Source organism: Nerophis lumbriciformis, linkage group LG02 (assembly GCF_033978685.3).
Source record: "Nerophis lumbriciformis linkage group LG02, RoL_Nlum_v2.1, whole genome shotgun sequence".
NCBI lineage: Eukaryota > Metazoa > Chordata > Actinopteri > Syngnathiformes > Syngnathidae > Nerophis > Nerophis lumbriciformis.
In genome coordinates, this window is record NC_084549.2 from 72,087,501 (window position 1) to 72,102,669 (window position 15,169).

General features: G+C 36.0%; 1 protein-coding gene across 5 annotated transcripts in view; it reads left to right on the plus strand.

The window, feature by feature from the left end:
• The window catches only part of LOC133611410 (VPS10 domain-containing receptor SorCS1-like), a 358,768-nt gene that overhangs the window by 290,521 nt on the left and 53,078 nt on the right, over positions 1-15,169 (plus strand). For 4 of the 5 annotated variants that reach the window (XM_061968164.1, XM_061968155.1, XM_061968172.1 and 1 more), the window contains 5 exons: positions 5,664-5,777; positions 6,888-7,059; positions 7,138-7,324; positions 7,466-7,599; positions 7,676-7,799. In XM_061968164.1, the coding sequence (XP_061824148.1) occupies positions 5,664-5,777; positions 6,888-7,059; positions 7,138-7,324; positions 7,466-7,599; positions 7,676-7,799 (731 nt within the window). Of the gene's footprint in view, positions 1-5,663; positions 5,778-6,887; positions 7,060-7,137; positions 7,325-7,465; positions 7,600-7,675; positions 7,800-13,714; positions 13,947-15,169 lie in introns of those variants that run through there. The other variant, XM_061968190.1, reaches the window with a different exon arrangement.

Here is a 15,169-nt window from a genome sequence, read left to right on the forward strand (position 1 = left end):
GTTTTGTAACCGAAGGCGATGGCTGTTTACGACCCCCGTCCCTTTTAGAAACAGCTTTTGCCATGTAATCAGGGAAAGTCCAAATAAAAGAGGAGGCGTACAATCTTTCGTCAGGGTGTGGGACGACACTGTGCAGGGGTACAGAGTCTACGCGTCTCTCCTCAATTGAGCTGAATTGAATTCCGTCTCTGTTTATTTCCTTGCTTCTTGTCCTGTTTAATAGACGTCATCGGTGTTTGAACCTGACACTTATATAGCCCTAAATCACGAGTGTCTTAAAGGGCTGCACAAGCTCATGTCACTCAGTTGCTTAGTGACAGTATTCATCTTGAAATATATACGCAGTTTTAAAAGTCTGACCAGTGGCCTGAAAATTTTTAATTTGTATTTATTTACTAGCAAGCTGGTCTCGCTTTGCTCGACATTTTTAATTCTAAAAGAGACAAAACTCAAATAGAATTTGAAAATCCAAGAAAATATTTTAAAGACTTGGTCTTCACTTGGAATAAGCGGTAGAAAATGGATGGATGGATGGGTCTTCACTTGTTTAAATAAATTCATTTATGTTTTACTTTGCTTCTTATTACTTTTAGAAATACAATTTTAGAGAAAAAAATACAACCTTAAAAATGATTTTAGGATTTTGAAACAAATATACCTTTTTACCTTTTAATTTTCTTCCTCTTCTTTCCTGACAATTTAAATCAATGTTCAAGTAAAAAAATTTTAGCTTCTGGTTTTTCGACGAAGAATATTTGTGAAATATTTCTTCAAACTTACTATGATTAAAATTTTTAAAAAAATTATTCTGGCAAATCTAGACAATCTGGAGAATCAAATGTAAATCTTATTTCAAAGTATTTTGAATTTCTTTTAAAATGTTTGTTCTGGAAAATCTAGAAGAAATACTGATTTGTCTTTGTTAGAAATATAGCTTGGTCCAATTTGTTAAATACTCTAACAAAGTGCAGATTGGATTTTAACCAATTTAAAACATGTCATCAAAATTCTCAAATTTATCTTAACCAGGAAAAATGACTAATGATGTTCCATAAATTCTTTTTTTAATTTTTTCAAAAAGATTCAAATGAGCTAGTTTTTCTCTTCTTTTTGTCGGTTGAATTTTGAATTTTAAAGAGTCGAAATTGAAGATAAACCATGTTTCAAAATTTTATTTGTATTTTTTTCGTGTTTTCTCCTCTTTTAAACCGTTCAATTAAGTGTTTTTTTCATCATTTATTCTCTACAAAAAAACCTTCCGTAAAAGGAAAAAAAAATGTACGACGGAATGACAGACAGAAATACCCATTTTTTTTTATATATATACATTTATTTATTTAGCTATTCTTGTTTAAATCACACTTACGTGTAACTTAAATTAGAAACATTCTGGTCACAGAAAGTGACCAGTATGCCATTTGTTTACAACTGAACGGAATACCAAGGCGCGGATTTTGAGCGGGTCTATTCAGGTCTATTTTCATACAAAAGGCGCACCATTAAAGGAGTCATATTATTTTGATATTGTTCTAAATGTAAAAGACTTCCTTGTGGTCTACATAACATGTGATGGTGGTTCTTTGCTCAAAATGTTGCATGGATGATGTTTCACACATCATCTTCAAGTCGCTTTCTGACAGTCAGGATGCGCCGTTTTGTGGGCGGGTCTTATTTACGTGCCTCCACTTCGACAGCGTCTTCTCCCCCGTCATCTTTGTTTTAGCGGCGTAGAGTGCAAGGACGGGAGTGGAAGAAGTGTCAAAAGATGGCGCTAACTGTTTTAATGAAAAAGCTCCAGAGAGCCACTAAGGCGGCGCTAAAGAGCTGCATGCGGCTCTAGAGCCGCGGGTTGCCGACCCCTGCCCCAAGACGACCTAGATCGGGGGTCGGCAACCCGCGGCTCTAGAGCCGCAAGCGCCGCCCTAGTGGCTCCCTGGAGCTTTTTCAAAGATGTATGAAAAATGGAAAAAATATATTTTTTGTTTTAATATGGTTTCTGTAGGAGGACAAACATGACACAAGCCTCCCCAATTGTTATAAATCCCACTGTTTGTATTAAACATGTTTCACTGATTCGAGTATTTGGCGAGCGCCGTTTTGTCCTACTAATTTTGGCGGTCCTTGAACTCACCGTAGTTTGTTTACATGTATAACTTTCTCGGACTTTCTAGGACGTGTTTTATGCATACTTGCCAACCCTCCCGGATTTTCCGGGAGACTCCCGAAATTCAGCGCCTCTCCCGAAAACCTCCCGGGACAAATTTTCTCCCGAAAATCTCCCGAAATTCAGGCGGACTCCGCTAACCCACAACATAAACATCGTACCTGCCCAATCACGTTATAACTGTAGAAGGATGGAGGGCGAGTTCTTGGTTTCTTATGTGGGTTTATTGTTAGGCAGTTTCATTAACGTCCTCCCAGTGCGGTAACAACACACAACAACAGCAGTCACGTTTTTTTCTACCGTAAAGCAGTTCGTCTGCCGTAAACAGCAATGTTGTGACACTCTTAAACAGGACAATACTGCCATCTAGTGCATTTGATGAAGGCACTTTTGTGCGTGCCACACAGCAATGCATCATCAGAGAGGGTGTTCAGCATTGTTAGAAATATAGTGACAGAGAATAGAACAAGGATGGACAATTCAACCCTTAACTCAACAATGAGTAGATGAGTGTTATGTGTGTGTATATGTGTAAATAAATGAACACTGAAATTAAAGTTTTTATTTTATATATACAGTATATATATATATATATATATATATATATATATATACATATACATATATATATATATATATATATATATATATATATATATATATATATATATATATATATATAAATAAATATATATATATATATATATGTATATATATATATATATAAATATATATATATATATACATATATAAATATATATAATAAAATAAATATTTATTTATAGCTAGAATTCACTGAAAGTCAAGTATTTCTTATATATATATATATATATATATATATATATATATATATATATATATATATATGAAATACTTGACTTAGTATTTCCTGAAGTATTTCATATATATATATATATATATATATATATATATATATGTATGTGTGGGGGAAAAAAATCACAAGACTATTTCATCTCTACCGGCCTGTTTCATGAGGGGGGGTACCCTCAATCATCAGGAGATTTATATATATATATATATATATATATATATATATATACATATATAATAAAAGAAATATATATTTATAGTTGGAATTCACTGAAAGTCAAGTATGTCTTATATATATATATATGTATATATATATATAAAAAAAAAAAATACAAAAAATATATATATATATATATATATATATATATATATATATATATATATATATATATATATATATATATAACCTTGTGGTTAAGAGGGGAGGAGTATATTTACAGCTACATTTCACCAAGTATTTCATATACTGTTTTATATATATATATATATATATATATATATATATATATATATATATATATATATATAACCTTGTGGTTAAGAGGGGAGGAGTATATTTACAGCTACATTTCACCAAGTATTTCATATACTGTTTTATATATATATATATATATATATATATATATATATATATATATATATATATATATCTATATATCTATATATAAAACAGTATATGAAATATACTGAAATATGTATTTCATATACTGTTTTATATATATATATATATATATATATATATATATATATATATATATATATATATATATATATATATATATATATATGAAACAGTATATGAAATACATATATATAATATATATATATATATACATATATATATATATATATATATATATATATATATATATATATATATATATATATATATATATATATATATATATATATATATATATATATATATATATATATAAAACAGTATATGAAATACTTGGTGAAATCTAGCTGTAAATATACTCCTCCCCTCTTAACCACGCCCCCAACCACGCCCCCCCCCACCCCCCACCTCCCGAAATCGGAGGTCTCAAGGTTGGCAAGTATGGTTTTATGCCACTTCTTTTTCTGTCTCATTTTGCCCACCAAACTTTTAACGTTGTGCATGAATGCACAAAGGTGAGTTTTGTTGATGTTATTGACTTGTGGGGAGTGCTAATCGGGCATATTAGGTCACCGCATGACTGCAAGCTAATCGATGCTAACATGCTATTTAGGTTAGCTATATGTACATATTGCATCATTATGCCTCGTTTGTAGCTATATTTGAGCTCATTTAGTTTCCTTTAATTCATATTAATTCAATTTATATCTCATGACACACTATCTGTATGTAATATGGCTTTTAATTTTTTTGCGGCTCCAGACAGATTTTTTTTTGTATTTTTGGTCCAATAGGCGAGGGCGGACCTACGTCACTTCCGCCTGCCAATCCCCTAGCAACCGGTCGCCATATTGAATTTGTTGAAAACAAACCAGCTCACAGCGAACACAGCATTGACAGAAAAGGCATTTAACGAGGTTTCACGGCATTTTAAACTGTTCTAAATGGCGTATGATTATGTAAATAGTCTTTCCAGTGAGGCTAGGTTAAGATACGAGTTAAAATGTTCTGTAGTTGGATTAAACGACTGCCCTTACCGCCTTCCAGCAGATGCGTGGACTGATAATCCTACACAATGGCCGGACATGGAATTTGGAAATCTTTATGTCTACCTCACAAGCGCACCAGGTCGGTTGTTAGCTTCGGTTGTTATATAACGAATAAATCACATAAAAATTGTTAAATCACCCAAGGTATGTTGATAAATGATAATAAGGATGACACGGTGGCTACCAGTATCTGTATATTTATTATATCTGTAGAGAGCTCATTCAAATTCAGTTCAGTATTATGATTTATTATTTGCTGAATTACTGGAAATAGCCTTTATACCGTATGTTATTGTTGTGCAACAACAACAACTTCAGCTGTCGAACGTTATTCAGTAAACATTCAACGGGTTCAACATTAGCATGGACGGTATAGCCAAGTTGTGGTTAAGAAGGTGGATTTTTGTTCCTTATATTTACCAGAAACGAAGTGATCCGAACACACGACCCGGGATTTTGGGGGACTCCAGTGAGAACCGTCCTCGTTTTCCCGGTGTTAAGCTGCGAGCCATTTGTCTCGTCTCTGTGGGCTTTTAGCACGCTTTGGCAGAACAAAATACGACCTTTGTTTTCCCTGTTTCCAGTTGTGGTTTGCACAACCAAAAACAACACAGTTTTTTGGCATTTTGGAGGCAGAATGACGGGTTTAATCAGCGCAGGTCGACAGGTTAAAGAGTAATGGCGACGGTTTGTTTTCAACGCCAGTCAGGTTGCTATGGCTCGAAGAACCCGTATGTAGCTCAGTTGCCCGGATGTCGGCCCTGCCCTATATGGCTCTTTCAACATTTTGGGTTGCCGACCCCTGACCTAGATGAATGAGAACATTCATAGACACAATAAAATAACCTCAAAGATGCCTCTGACTTAAGGACACTGTCTTGATCTTTCTTTAAATACAAACTGTATGAAAAATATCGACTCCACCATGCTAAGGTTCCGCAGCTACTACTGTATATATTCATGCACTGTATCGTTCTTTGTCCTCCACATGAAACAGCGATTATGGATTCGAGAGGCAAGTCGACGGGAGCTGCAGTCCGGCGTTCTGGTTCGTTCCGTCGGCCACGTCCAGAGATTGCATCAGCGGGGACAGCTTCCTGAATTCCACAGGGTACGCAGTCACATCGTGTCATTGTCATGTCGTGATGATCAGATGCTGAAGATGAATTTACTCTTTCTCCTGTCTTAAAGAACCCAGATATGACTTTATTATATATAAATGGGTTAAGGGTGAGGTTGGGCCTCATAGGTTCAGGGTTGGGGGTATGGGACTACTGGTAGGGGTGCAGTTGGTTAAGGTTCAGGGCTGGGGTGGACAACCCACAACTCTTTAGCACCGACCTTGTGGCTCCCTGGAGCTTTTTAAAACTGTATGAAAAGTGGCAGAGGGGTTAGTGCGTCTGCCTCACAATACGAAGGTGCTGAGTAGTCTGGGGTTCATTCCCAGGCTCGGGATCTTTCTGTATGGAGTTTGCATGTTCTCCCCGTGACTGCGTGGGTTCCCTCCGGGTACTCCGGCTTCCTCCCACCTCCAAAAACATGCACCTGGGGATAGGTTGATTGGCAACACTAAAATTGGCCCTAGTGTGTGAATGTGAGTGTGAATGTTGTCTGTCTATCTGTGTTGGCCCTGCGACGAGGTGTCGACTTGTCCAGGGTGTACCCCGCCTTCCGCCTGATTGTAGCTGAGATAGGCTCCAGCGCCCCCCCGAAGGGAATAAGCGGTAGAAAATGGATGGATGGAATATCGTTTGGTGTTTGTGACAAAGCACTAGGTTTTAGGAGGTTAGGGTTAGGGACAGGGCATTGGGAATTAGAAATAAGTGTTAAGGATTATGTTTTTGATCTAGGTTTTAGGGGTTTGGACAAGGGATTAGGTTTATGGTTAGAGGTTTTGTGAGGGATTTGGGTCAGCGTTCGGGGCAAAGAACAAGAGGCTACGGGTTAAGGTGAAGGGAAAGGTATAGGGACAATAAATTAAGTATTGTGAATAGGGTTTAAAGTGAGAGGGCTATGGACTACGGAGTTGGGTTAAGGTTGTGTTGGGTTAGGGACATTGGATTAAGATTAGAGGTTAGGGTTTGATGGTTAGGGACTACAGTAGGGATTGTGTTCAGAATTAGGTTCATGTTTAGAGAGTAGGAATTGGGATTAGGATGGTTTGCAAAAAAAACTAATTAAATAATGAACTGTTTTCACCTTTGATTGTTTTGACCTGAAGATATCGCAAGGCTTTGTCTAACAACTGCACCGAGGGCACTCTGTTGAAGTACAGCCCCAGGCGGCAGAAGTGTCCCAGTCAGGTTCCCAGAGGCCTCCAGCTTTTCACCAGCGAGGGAACCCTGGTGGCCACTCTGCACAAGAACGTCACCTTCTTGGTCTTCCTGGAAGAGGTGCTTATCTGTATTCTTGATAGTCCTGCATAGTACCCATTTTTGTTACCGCCCGCTGTTGTATGTGACCGTTTGAAGGGTCTCAGCTCTACGACCAGTATCACTATGGACTTTGGAGACGGGACCGCTATATCCTACGTGAACATCAGCTCCATAGAAGACGGGGTCAAGCATGTGTACAGCAAAGTGGGCATCTACCAAGTGTCTGCAACAGCCAGCAACGTTCTGGGCTTCGACCGGGTGACGCTCTACCTCCACGTCACGTGTGAGTCTGACCTAATCCAGGCGGTGGTTTAGGAACCACTTCACAACACTAGAGGGAGCCCTGGACTCATTTAAAAAACAAGTTTCCACTTCAAATGGACTCATTTAACTTGGACTTGTTTGCTTGTGTCCTGGTCCAAAGGTCAACTGGAGCAGGTGCAGCTCTCGGCACCGTCCGTGGTGGTCAAGAACAAGGCGGTGAACTTCACCACGACTCTGCGGCCCAACAACGTGGGAACAGTCACGTACTACTGGTGGTTTGACAACAAAACCGAGGCGAGCTTCTTCTTCCCGCTCCTCCATGTTGTCCCAACGTGTGACGCATTCACACGTTCGTTCTTCGTCCTTTCAGCCGGCCACCAGTCTGGACGGCAGGATGTCCTTCACCTTCTCCCAGGAGGGAAGTCACGTGGTCACGGTTCAGGCTTCAGTCGGGAACACGGTGCATCAGGACCAGATGACTCTGTCCGTTTATGGTAAAGTCCTGTTGTATTTCACCTTTTATGACGAGAGCCAAACAATCAAACGTGTGCGCTTCTACCGTAAGAGAATCTTTAACTCGTGTTTATAGAGTAGGGCCTAAAAAATGACAGAGCACTTTTGTCAAGTAAATGATCTATGAATAGTACTTTTTTTAAAGTAACAAAGAGGTTTTTCGACATGTTTATTTGTATTAAGTCCTTAACAACTATCATAAAGAGGATCTTTGACTAGAGTTTTTTCTAGTCGCTCTTATAAAACTGCAGAGCCCTCTGGTCACATAGAGGATCTTTGACAAGCATTTTTGCAGTACGTTCTTAACAGTTCCTATCATATAGAGGATCTTTGACCAATGATTTTACAGTTGATCCTGAAAAAACAGGATCTTTGATTAGCATTTAAAAACAGTACAGCATTCGGGTCAAAATCTTTAGCAATCATTTTTGCAGTAGGTTCTTAAAAACAGCTCCTGGTCAATAGAGGATCTTTGATTAGGTCAATAGAGGATCTTTGATTAGACGTTTTTGTTTTTGTATTATCATATCAATGATCTTTGAAAAGCATTTAAAAACAGTACAGCATTCAGGTTGTAATCTTTAACAATCATTTGTTGCAGTAGATTCTTCAAAACAGCTCCTGGTCAATAGAGGATCTTTGATTAGACGTTTTTGCATTAGTGCCTTATCAACTATCATATAAATGATCTTTGAATAGCATTTAACAACAGTACAGCATTCAGGTTGTAATATTTAACAATCATTTGTTGCAGTAGATTCTTCAAAACAGCTCCTGGTCAAGAGAGGATCTTTGATTAGAAGTGTTGGCATCATACCCTTAACTATCATAAAGAGGATCTTTGACTAGTGTTATTTTCAGTCGTTCATATGAAACAGCAGAGCCCTCTGGTCACATAGAGGATCTTTGACAAGCATTTTTGCAGTACGTTCTTAACAGTTCCTATCATATAGAGGATCTTTGACCAATGATTTTACAGTTGATCCTGAAAAAACAGGATCTTTGATTAGCATTTAAAAACAGTACAGCATTCGGGTCAAAATCTTTAGCAATCATTTTTGCAGTAGGTTCTTAAAAACAGCTCCTGGTCAATAGAGGATCTTTGATTAGGTCAATAGAGGATCTTTGATTAGACGTTTTTGTTTTTGTATTATCATATCAATGATCTTTGAAAAGCATTTAAAAACAGTACAGCATTCAGGTTGTAATCTTTAACAATCATTTGTTGCAGTAGATTCTTCAAAACAGCTCCTGGTCAATAGAGGATCTTTGATTAGACGTTTTTGCATTAGTGCCTTATCAACTATCATATAAATGATCTTTGAATAGCATTTAACAACAGTACAGCATTCAGGTTGTAATATTTAACAATCATTTGTTGCAGTAGATTCTTCAAAACAGCTCATGGTCAAGAGAGGATCTTTGATTAGAAGTGTTGGCATCATACCCTTAACTATCATAAAGAGGATCTTTGACTAGTGTTTTTTTCAGTCGTTCCTATGAAACAGCAGAGCCCTCTGGTCACATAGAGGATCTTTGACAAGCATTTTTGCAGTACGTTCTTAACAGTTCCTATCATATAGAGGATCTTTGACCAATGATTTTACAGTTGATCCTGAAAAAACAGAGGATCTTTGATTAGCATTTAAAAACAGTACAGCATTCGGGTCAAAATCTTTAGCAATCATTTTTGCAGTAGGTTCTTAAAAACAGCTCCAGGTCAATAGAGGATCTTTGATTAGACGTTTTTGCATTAGTGCCTTATCAACTATCATATACATGATCTTTGAATAGCATTTAAAAACAGTACAGCATTCAGGTTGTAATCTTTAACAATCATTTGTTGCAGTAGATTCTTCAAATCAGCTCCTGGTCAAGAGAGGATCTTTGATTAGAAGTGTTTGCATCATACCCTTAACTATCATAAAGAGGATCTTTGACTCGTGTTTTTTTCAGTCGTTCCTATGAAACAGCAGAGCCCTCTGGTCACATAGAGGATCTTTGACAAGCATTTTTGCAGTACGTTCTTAACAGTTCCTATCATATAGAGGATCTTTGACCAATGATTTTACAGCTGATCCTGAAAAAACAGAGGATCTTTGATTAGCATTTAAAAACAGTACAGCATTCGGGTCAAAATCTTTAGCAATCATTTTTGCAGTAGGTTCTTAAAAACAGCTCCTGGTCAATAGAGGATCTTTGATTGAATGTTTTTGCATTAGTGCCTTATCAACTATCATATAAATGATCTTTGAATAGCATTTAAAAACAGTACAACATTCAGGTTGTAATCTTTAACAATCATTTGTTGCAGTAGATTCTTCAAAACAGCTCCTGGTCAAGAGAGGATCTTTGATTAGAAGTGTTTGCATCATACCCTTAACTATCATAAAGAGGATCTTTGACTAGTGTTTTTTTCAGTCGTTCCTATGAAACAGCAGAGCCCTCTGGTCACATAGAGGATCTTTGACAAGCATTTTTGCAGTACGTTCTTAACAGTTCCTATCATATAGAGGATCTTTGACCAATGATTTTTACAGTTGATCCTGAAAAAACAGAGGATCTTTGATTAGCATTTAAAAACAGTACAGCATTCGGGTCAAAATCTTTAGCAATCATTTTTGCAGTAGGTTCTTAAAAACAGCTCCTGGTCAATAGAGGATCTTTGATTGAACGTTTTTGCATTAGTGCCTTATCAACTATCGTATAAATGATCTTTGAATAGCATTTAAAAACAGTACAACATTCAGGTTGTAATATTTAACAATCATTTGTTGCAGTAGAGTCTTCAAAACAGCTCCTGGTCAAGAGAGGATCTTTGATTAGAAGTGTTGGCATCATACCCTTAACTATCATAAAGAGGATCTTTGACTAGTGTTTTTTTCAGTCGTTCCTATGAAACAGCAGAGCCCTCTGGTCACATAGAGGATCTTTGACAAGCATTTTTGCAGTACGTTCTTAACAGTTCCTATCATATAGAGGATCTTTGACCAATGATTTTTACAGTTGATCCTGAAAAAACAGAGGATCTTTGATTAGCATTTAAAAACAGTACAGCATTCGGGTCAAAATCTTTAGCAATCATTTTTGCAGTAGGTTCTTAAAAACAGCTCCTGGTCAATAGAGGATCTTTGATTAGACGTTTTTGCATTAGTGCCTTATCAACTATCATATAAATGATCTTTGAATAGCATTTAAAAACAGTACAACATTCAGGTTGTAATATTTAACAATCATTTGTTGCAGTAGATTCTTCAAAACAGCTCCTGGTCAAGAGAGGATCTTTGATTAGAAGTGTTGGCATCATACCCTTAACTATCATAAAGAGGATCTTTGACTCGTGTTTTTTTCAGTCGTTCCTATGAAACAGCAGAGCCCTCTGGTCACATAGAGGATCTTTGACAAGCATTTTTGCAGTACGTTCTTAACAGTTCCTATCATATAGAGGATCTTTGACCAATGATTTTACAGTTGATCCTGAAAAAACAGAGGATCTTTGATTAGCATTTAAAAACAGTACAGCATTCGGGTCAAAATCTTTAGCAATCATTTTTGCAGTAGGTTCTTAAAAACAGCTCCAGGTCAATAGAGGATCTTTGATTACCGGTAGACGTTTTTGCATTAGTGCCTTATCAACTATCATATAAGTGATCTTTGAATAGCATTTAAAAACAGTACAACATTCAGGTTGTAATCTTTAACAATCATTTGTTGCAGTAGATTCTTCAAAACAGCTCCTGGTCAAGAGAGGATCTTTGATTAGAAGTGTTGGCATCATACCCTTAACTATCATAAAGAGGATCTTTGACTCGTGTTTTTTTCAGTCGTTCCTATGAAACAGCAGAGCCCTCTGGTCACATAGAGGATCTTTGACAGGCATTTTTGCAGTACGTTCTTAACAGTTCCTATCATATAGAGGATCTTTGACCAATGATTGTACAGTTGATCCTGAAAAAACAGAGGATCTTTGATTAGCATTTAAAAACAGTACAGCATTCGGGTCAAAATCTTTAGCAATAATTTTTGCAGTAGGTTCTTAAAAACAGCTCCTGGTCAATAGAGGATCTTTGATTAGGTCAATAGAGGATCTTTGATTAGACGTTTTTGTTTTTGTATTATCATATAAGTGATCTTTGAATAGCATTTAAAAACAGTACAGCATTCAGGTTGTAATCTTTAACAAGCATTTGTTGCAGTAGATTCTTCAAAACAGCTCCTGGTCAATAGAGGATCTTTGATTGAACGTTTTTGCATTAGTGCCTTATCAACTATCATATAAATGATCTTTGAATAGCATTTAAAAACAGTACAACATTCAGGTTGTAATCTTTAACAATCATTTGTTGCAGTAGATTCTTCAAAACAGCTCCTGGTCAAGAGAGGATCTTTGATTAGAAGTTTTGGCATCATACCCTTAACTATCATAAAGAGGATCTTTGACTAGTGTTATTTTCAGTCGTTCCTATGAAACAGCAGAGCCCTCTGGTCACATAGAGGATCTTTGACAATCATTTTTGCAGTACGTTCTTAACAGTTCCTATCATTTAGAGGATCTTTGACTAATGATTTTACAGTTAGTCTTGAAAAAACAAAGGATCTTTGAAGAGCATTTAAAAACAGAACAGCATTCAGGTCATAATCTTTAGCAATCATTTTTGCAGTAGGTTCTTATAAACAGCTCCTGGTCAAAAGAGGATCTTTGATTGGAAGTTTTTGCATCAGGGCCTTAACTATCATAGAGGATCTTTGACAAGTGTTTTTTCCAGTTGCTCCTATGAAACATCAGAGCCCTCTTGTCACACAGAGGATCTTTGACAAGCATATTTGCAGTGCGTTCTTAACAGTTCCTATCATATAGAGGATCTTTGACTAATGATTTTACAGTTGGGCCTGAAAAAAACAGAGAATCTTTGATTAGCATTTAAAACCAGTTCAGCATTCAGGTCGTAATCTTTAACAAGCATTTTTGCAGTAAGTTTTTAAAAACAGCTTTGACTAGTGTTTTTTGCAGGAACACTTATAAAACAGCACAGACCTCTTGTCACATCAAGGATCTTTGACAAAGCATTATTGTAGTAGGTTCTAAAAACACATCTATTGTCATATCGAGGATCTTTGATTTGTTTTTTTCCCCAGTGTCCTCTTGCCATATAGAGGATATTTGACTAGTGTCTTTTGCAGCAACATTTATAAAACAGCACAGACCTCTTGTCACATCAAGGATCTTTGCCAAAGCATGATTGTAGTAAACACATCTATTGTCATATAGAGGATCTTTGTTTAGTTTTTTTCCCCAGTAACTCGTGTAAAACAGCAGTGTCCTCTTGCCACATAGAGGATCTTTGACGAGTGTTTTTTGCAGCAACACTTATAAAACAGCACAGACCTCTTGTTACATTGAGGATCTTTGACAAAGCATTATTGTAGTAGGTTCTAAAAACACATCTATTGTCAAATAATAATAATAATAATAATCATATATTTTATTTATAAAAAGCACTTTACATTGAGTAAACAACCTCAAAGTGCTACAGTGTATTAAAAAAAGAAAAAAAAAAAGAACAGCAAAATAGCTAAAACTAGTATGCATATATCTAAAAAAAAAAAAGAAGGCTTTTTTAAAAAGAAGGGTTTTTAAGCCTTTTTTTAAAAGCATCCACAGTCTGTGGTTCCCTCAGGTGGTCAGGGAGAAATAGATGATCTTTGTTTAGTTTTTTCCAGTAATTTGTATAAAACAGCAGTGTCTTCTGGCCATATAGAGGATCTTTGACAAGCATTTTTTTGCAGCATGTTCTTAAAAACAGTAGCGCACTGCTGTCGTTTAGAGAGGATCTTTGACTAATGACAGATGGACAGTACGAGGCGTACTTTTGCAATGTTTCTGTTTGCGTTCCAGATTATTTCAAGTCACAAATCGTGGCAGGTTCTAAAAACACATCTATTGTCATATAGAGGATCTTTCATTTGTTTTTTTTCCCAGTGTCCTCTTGCCATATAGAGGATATTTGACGAGTGTCTTTTGCAGCAACATTTATAAAACAGCACAGACCTCTTGTCACATCAAGGATCTTTGCCAAAGCATTATTGTAGTAAACACATCTATTGTCATATAGAGGATCTTTGTTTATTTTTTTCCCCAGTAACTCGTGTAAAACAGCAGTCCTCTTGCCACATAGAGGATCTTTGACGAGGTTTTTTTGCAGCAACACTTATAAAACAGCACAGACCTCTTGTCACATTGAGGATCTTTGACAAAGCATTATTGTAGTAGGTTCTAAAAACACATCTATTGTCAAATAATAATAATAAAAATAATAATAGATTTTATTTATAAAAAGCACTTTACATTGAGTAAACAACCTCAAAGTGCTACAGTGTATTAAAAAAAAAAAATAGAACAGCAAAATAGCTAAAACTAGTATGCATATGTCTAAAAAAAAAAAAAAAAAAAGGCTTTTTTAAAAAGGAGGGTTTTCAAGCCTTTTTTAAAAGCATCCACAGTCTGTGGTTCCCTCAGGTGGTCAGGGAGAAATAGATTATCTTTGTTTAGTTTTTTCCAGTAATTTGTATAAAACAGTAGTGTCCTCTTGCCATATAGAGGATCTTTGACAAGCATTTTTTGCAGCACAGACCTCTTGTCACATCAAGGATCTTTGCCAAAGCATTATTGTAGTAAACACATCTATTGTCATTTAGAGGATCTTTGTTTAATTATTTTCCCAGTAACTCGTGTAAAACAGCAGTGTCCTCTTGCCACATAGAGGATCTTTGACGAGTGTTTTTTGTAGCAACACTAACAGTGCTGCAAACCTTAAAGTGCTACAGTGTATAAAAAAAAAAAAAAAAAAAAAAAACTAGAACAGCAAAATAGCTAAAACTAGTATGCATATATCTAAAAAAAAATAAAAAAAATATTTTTTAAAAAGAAGTGTTTTCAAGCCTTTTTTTAAAAAAAAAGTATCCACAGTCTGTGGTTCCCTCAGGTGGTCAGGGAGGAACAGATGATCTCTGTTTAGTTTTTTCCAGTAATTTGTACAAAACAGCAGTGTCTTCTTGCCATATAGAGGATCTTTGACGAGTGTTTTTTGCAGCAACACTAAAAGTGCTGCAAACCTTAAAGTGCTACAGTGTATTAAAAAAAAAAAAAAAAAAAAACTAGAACTAGAACAGCAAAATAGCTAAAACTAGTATGCATATATCTAAAAAAAAAAAAAAAAAAAAAAGGCTTTTTTTAAAAGAAGGGTTTTCAAGCCTTTTTTGAAAGCATCCACAGTCTGTGGTTCCCTCAGGTGGTCAGGGAGAAATAGATGATCTTTGTTTAGTTTTTTCCAGTAATTTGTATAAAACAGCA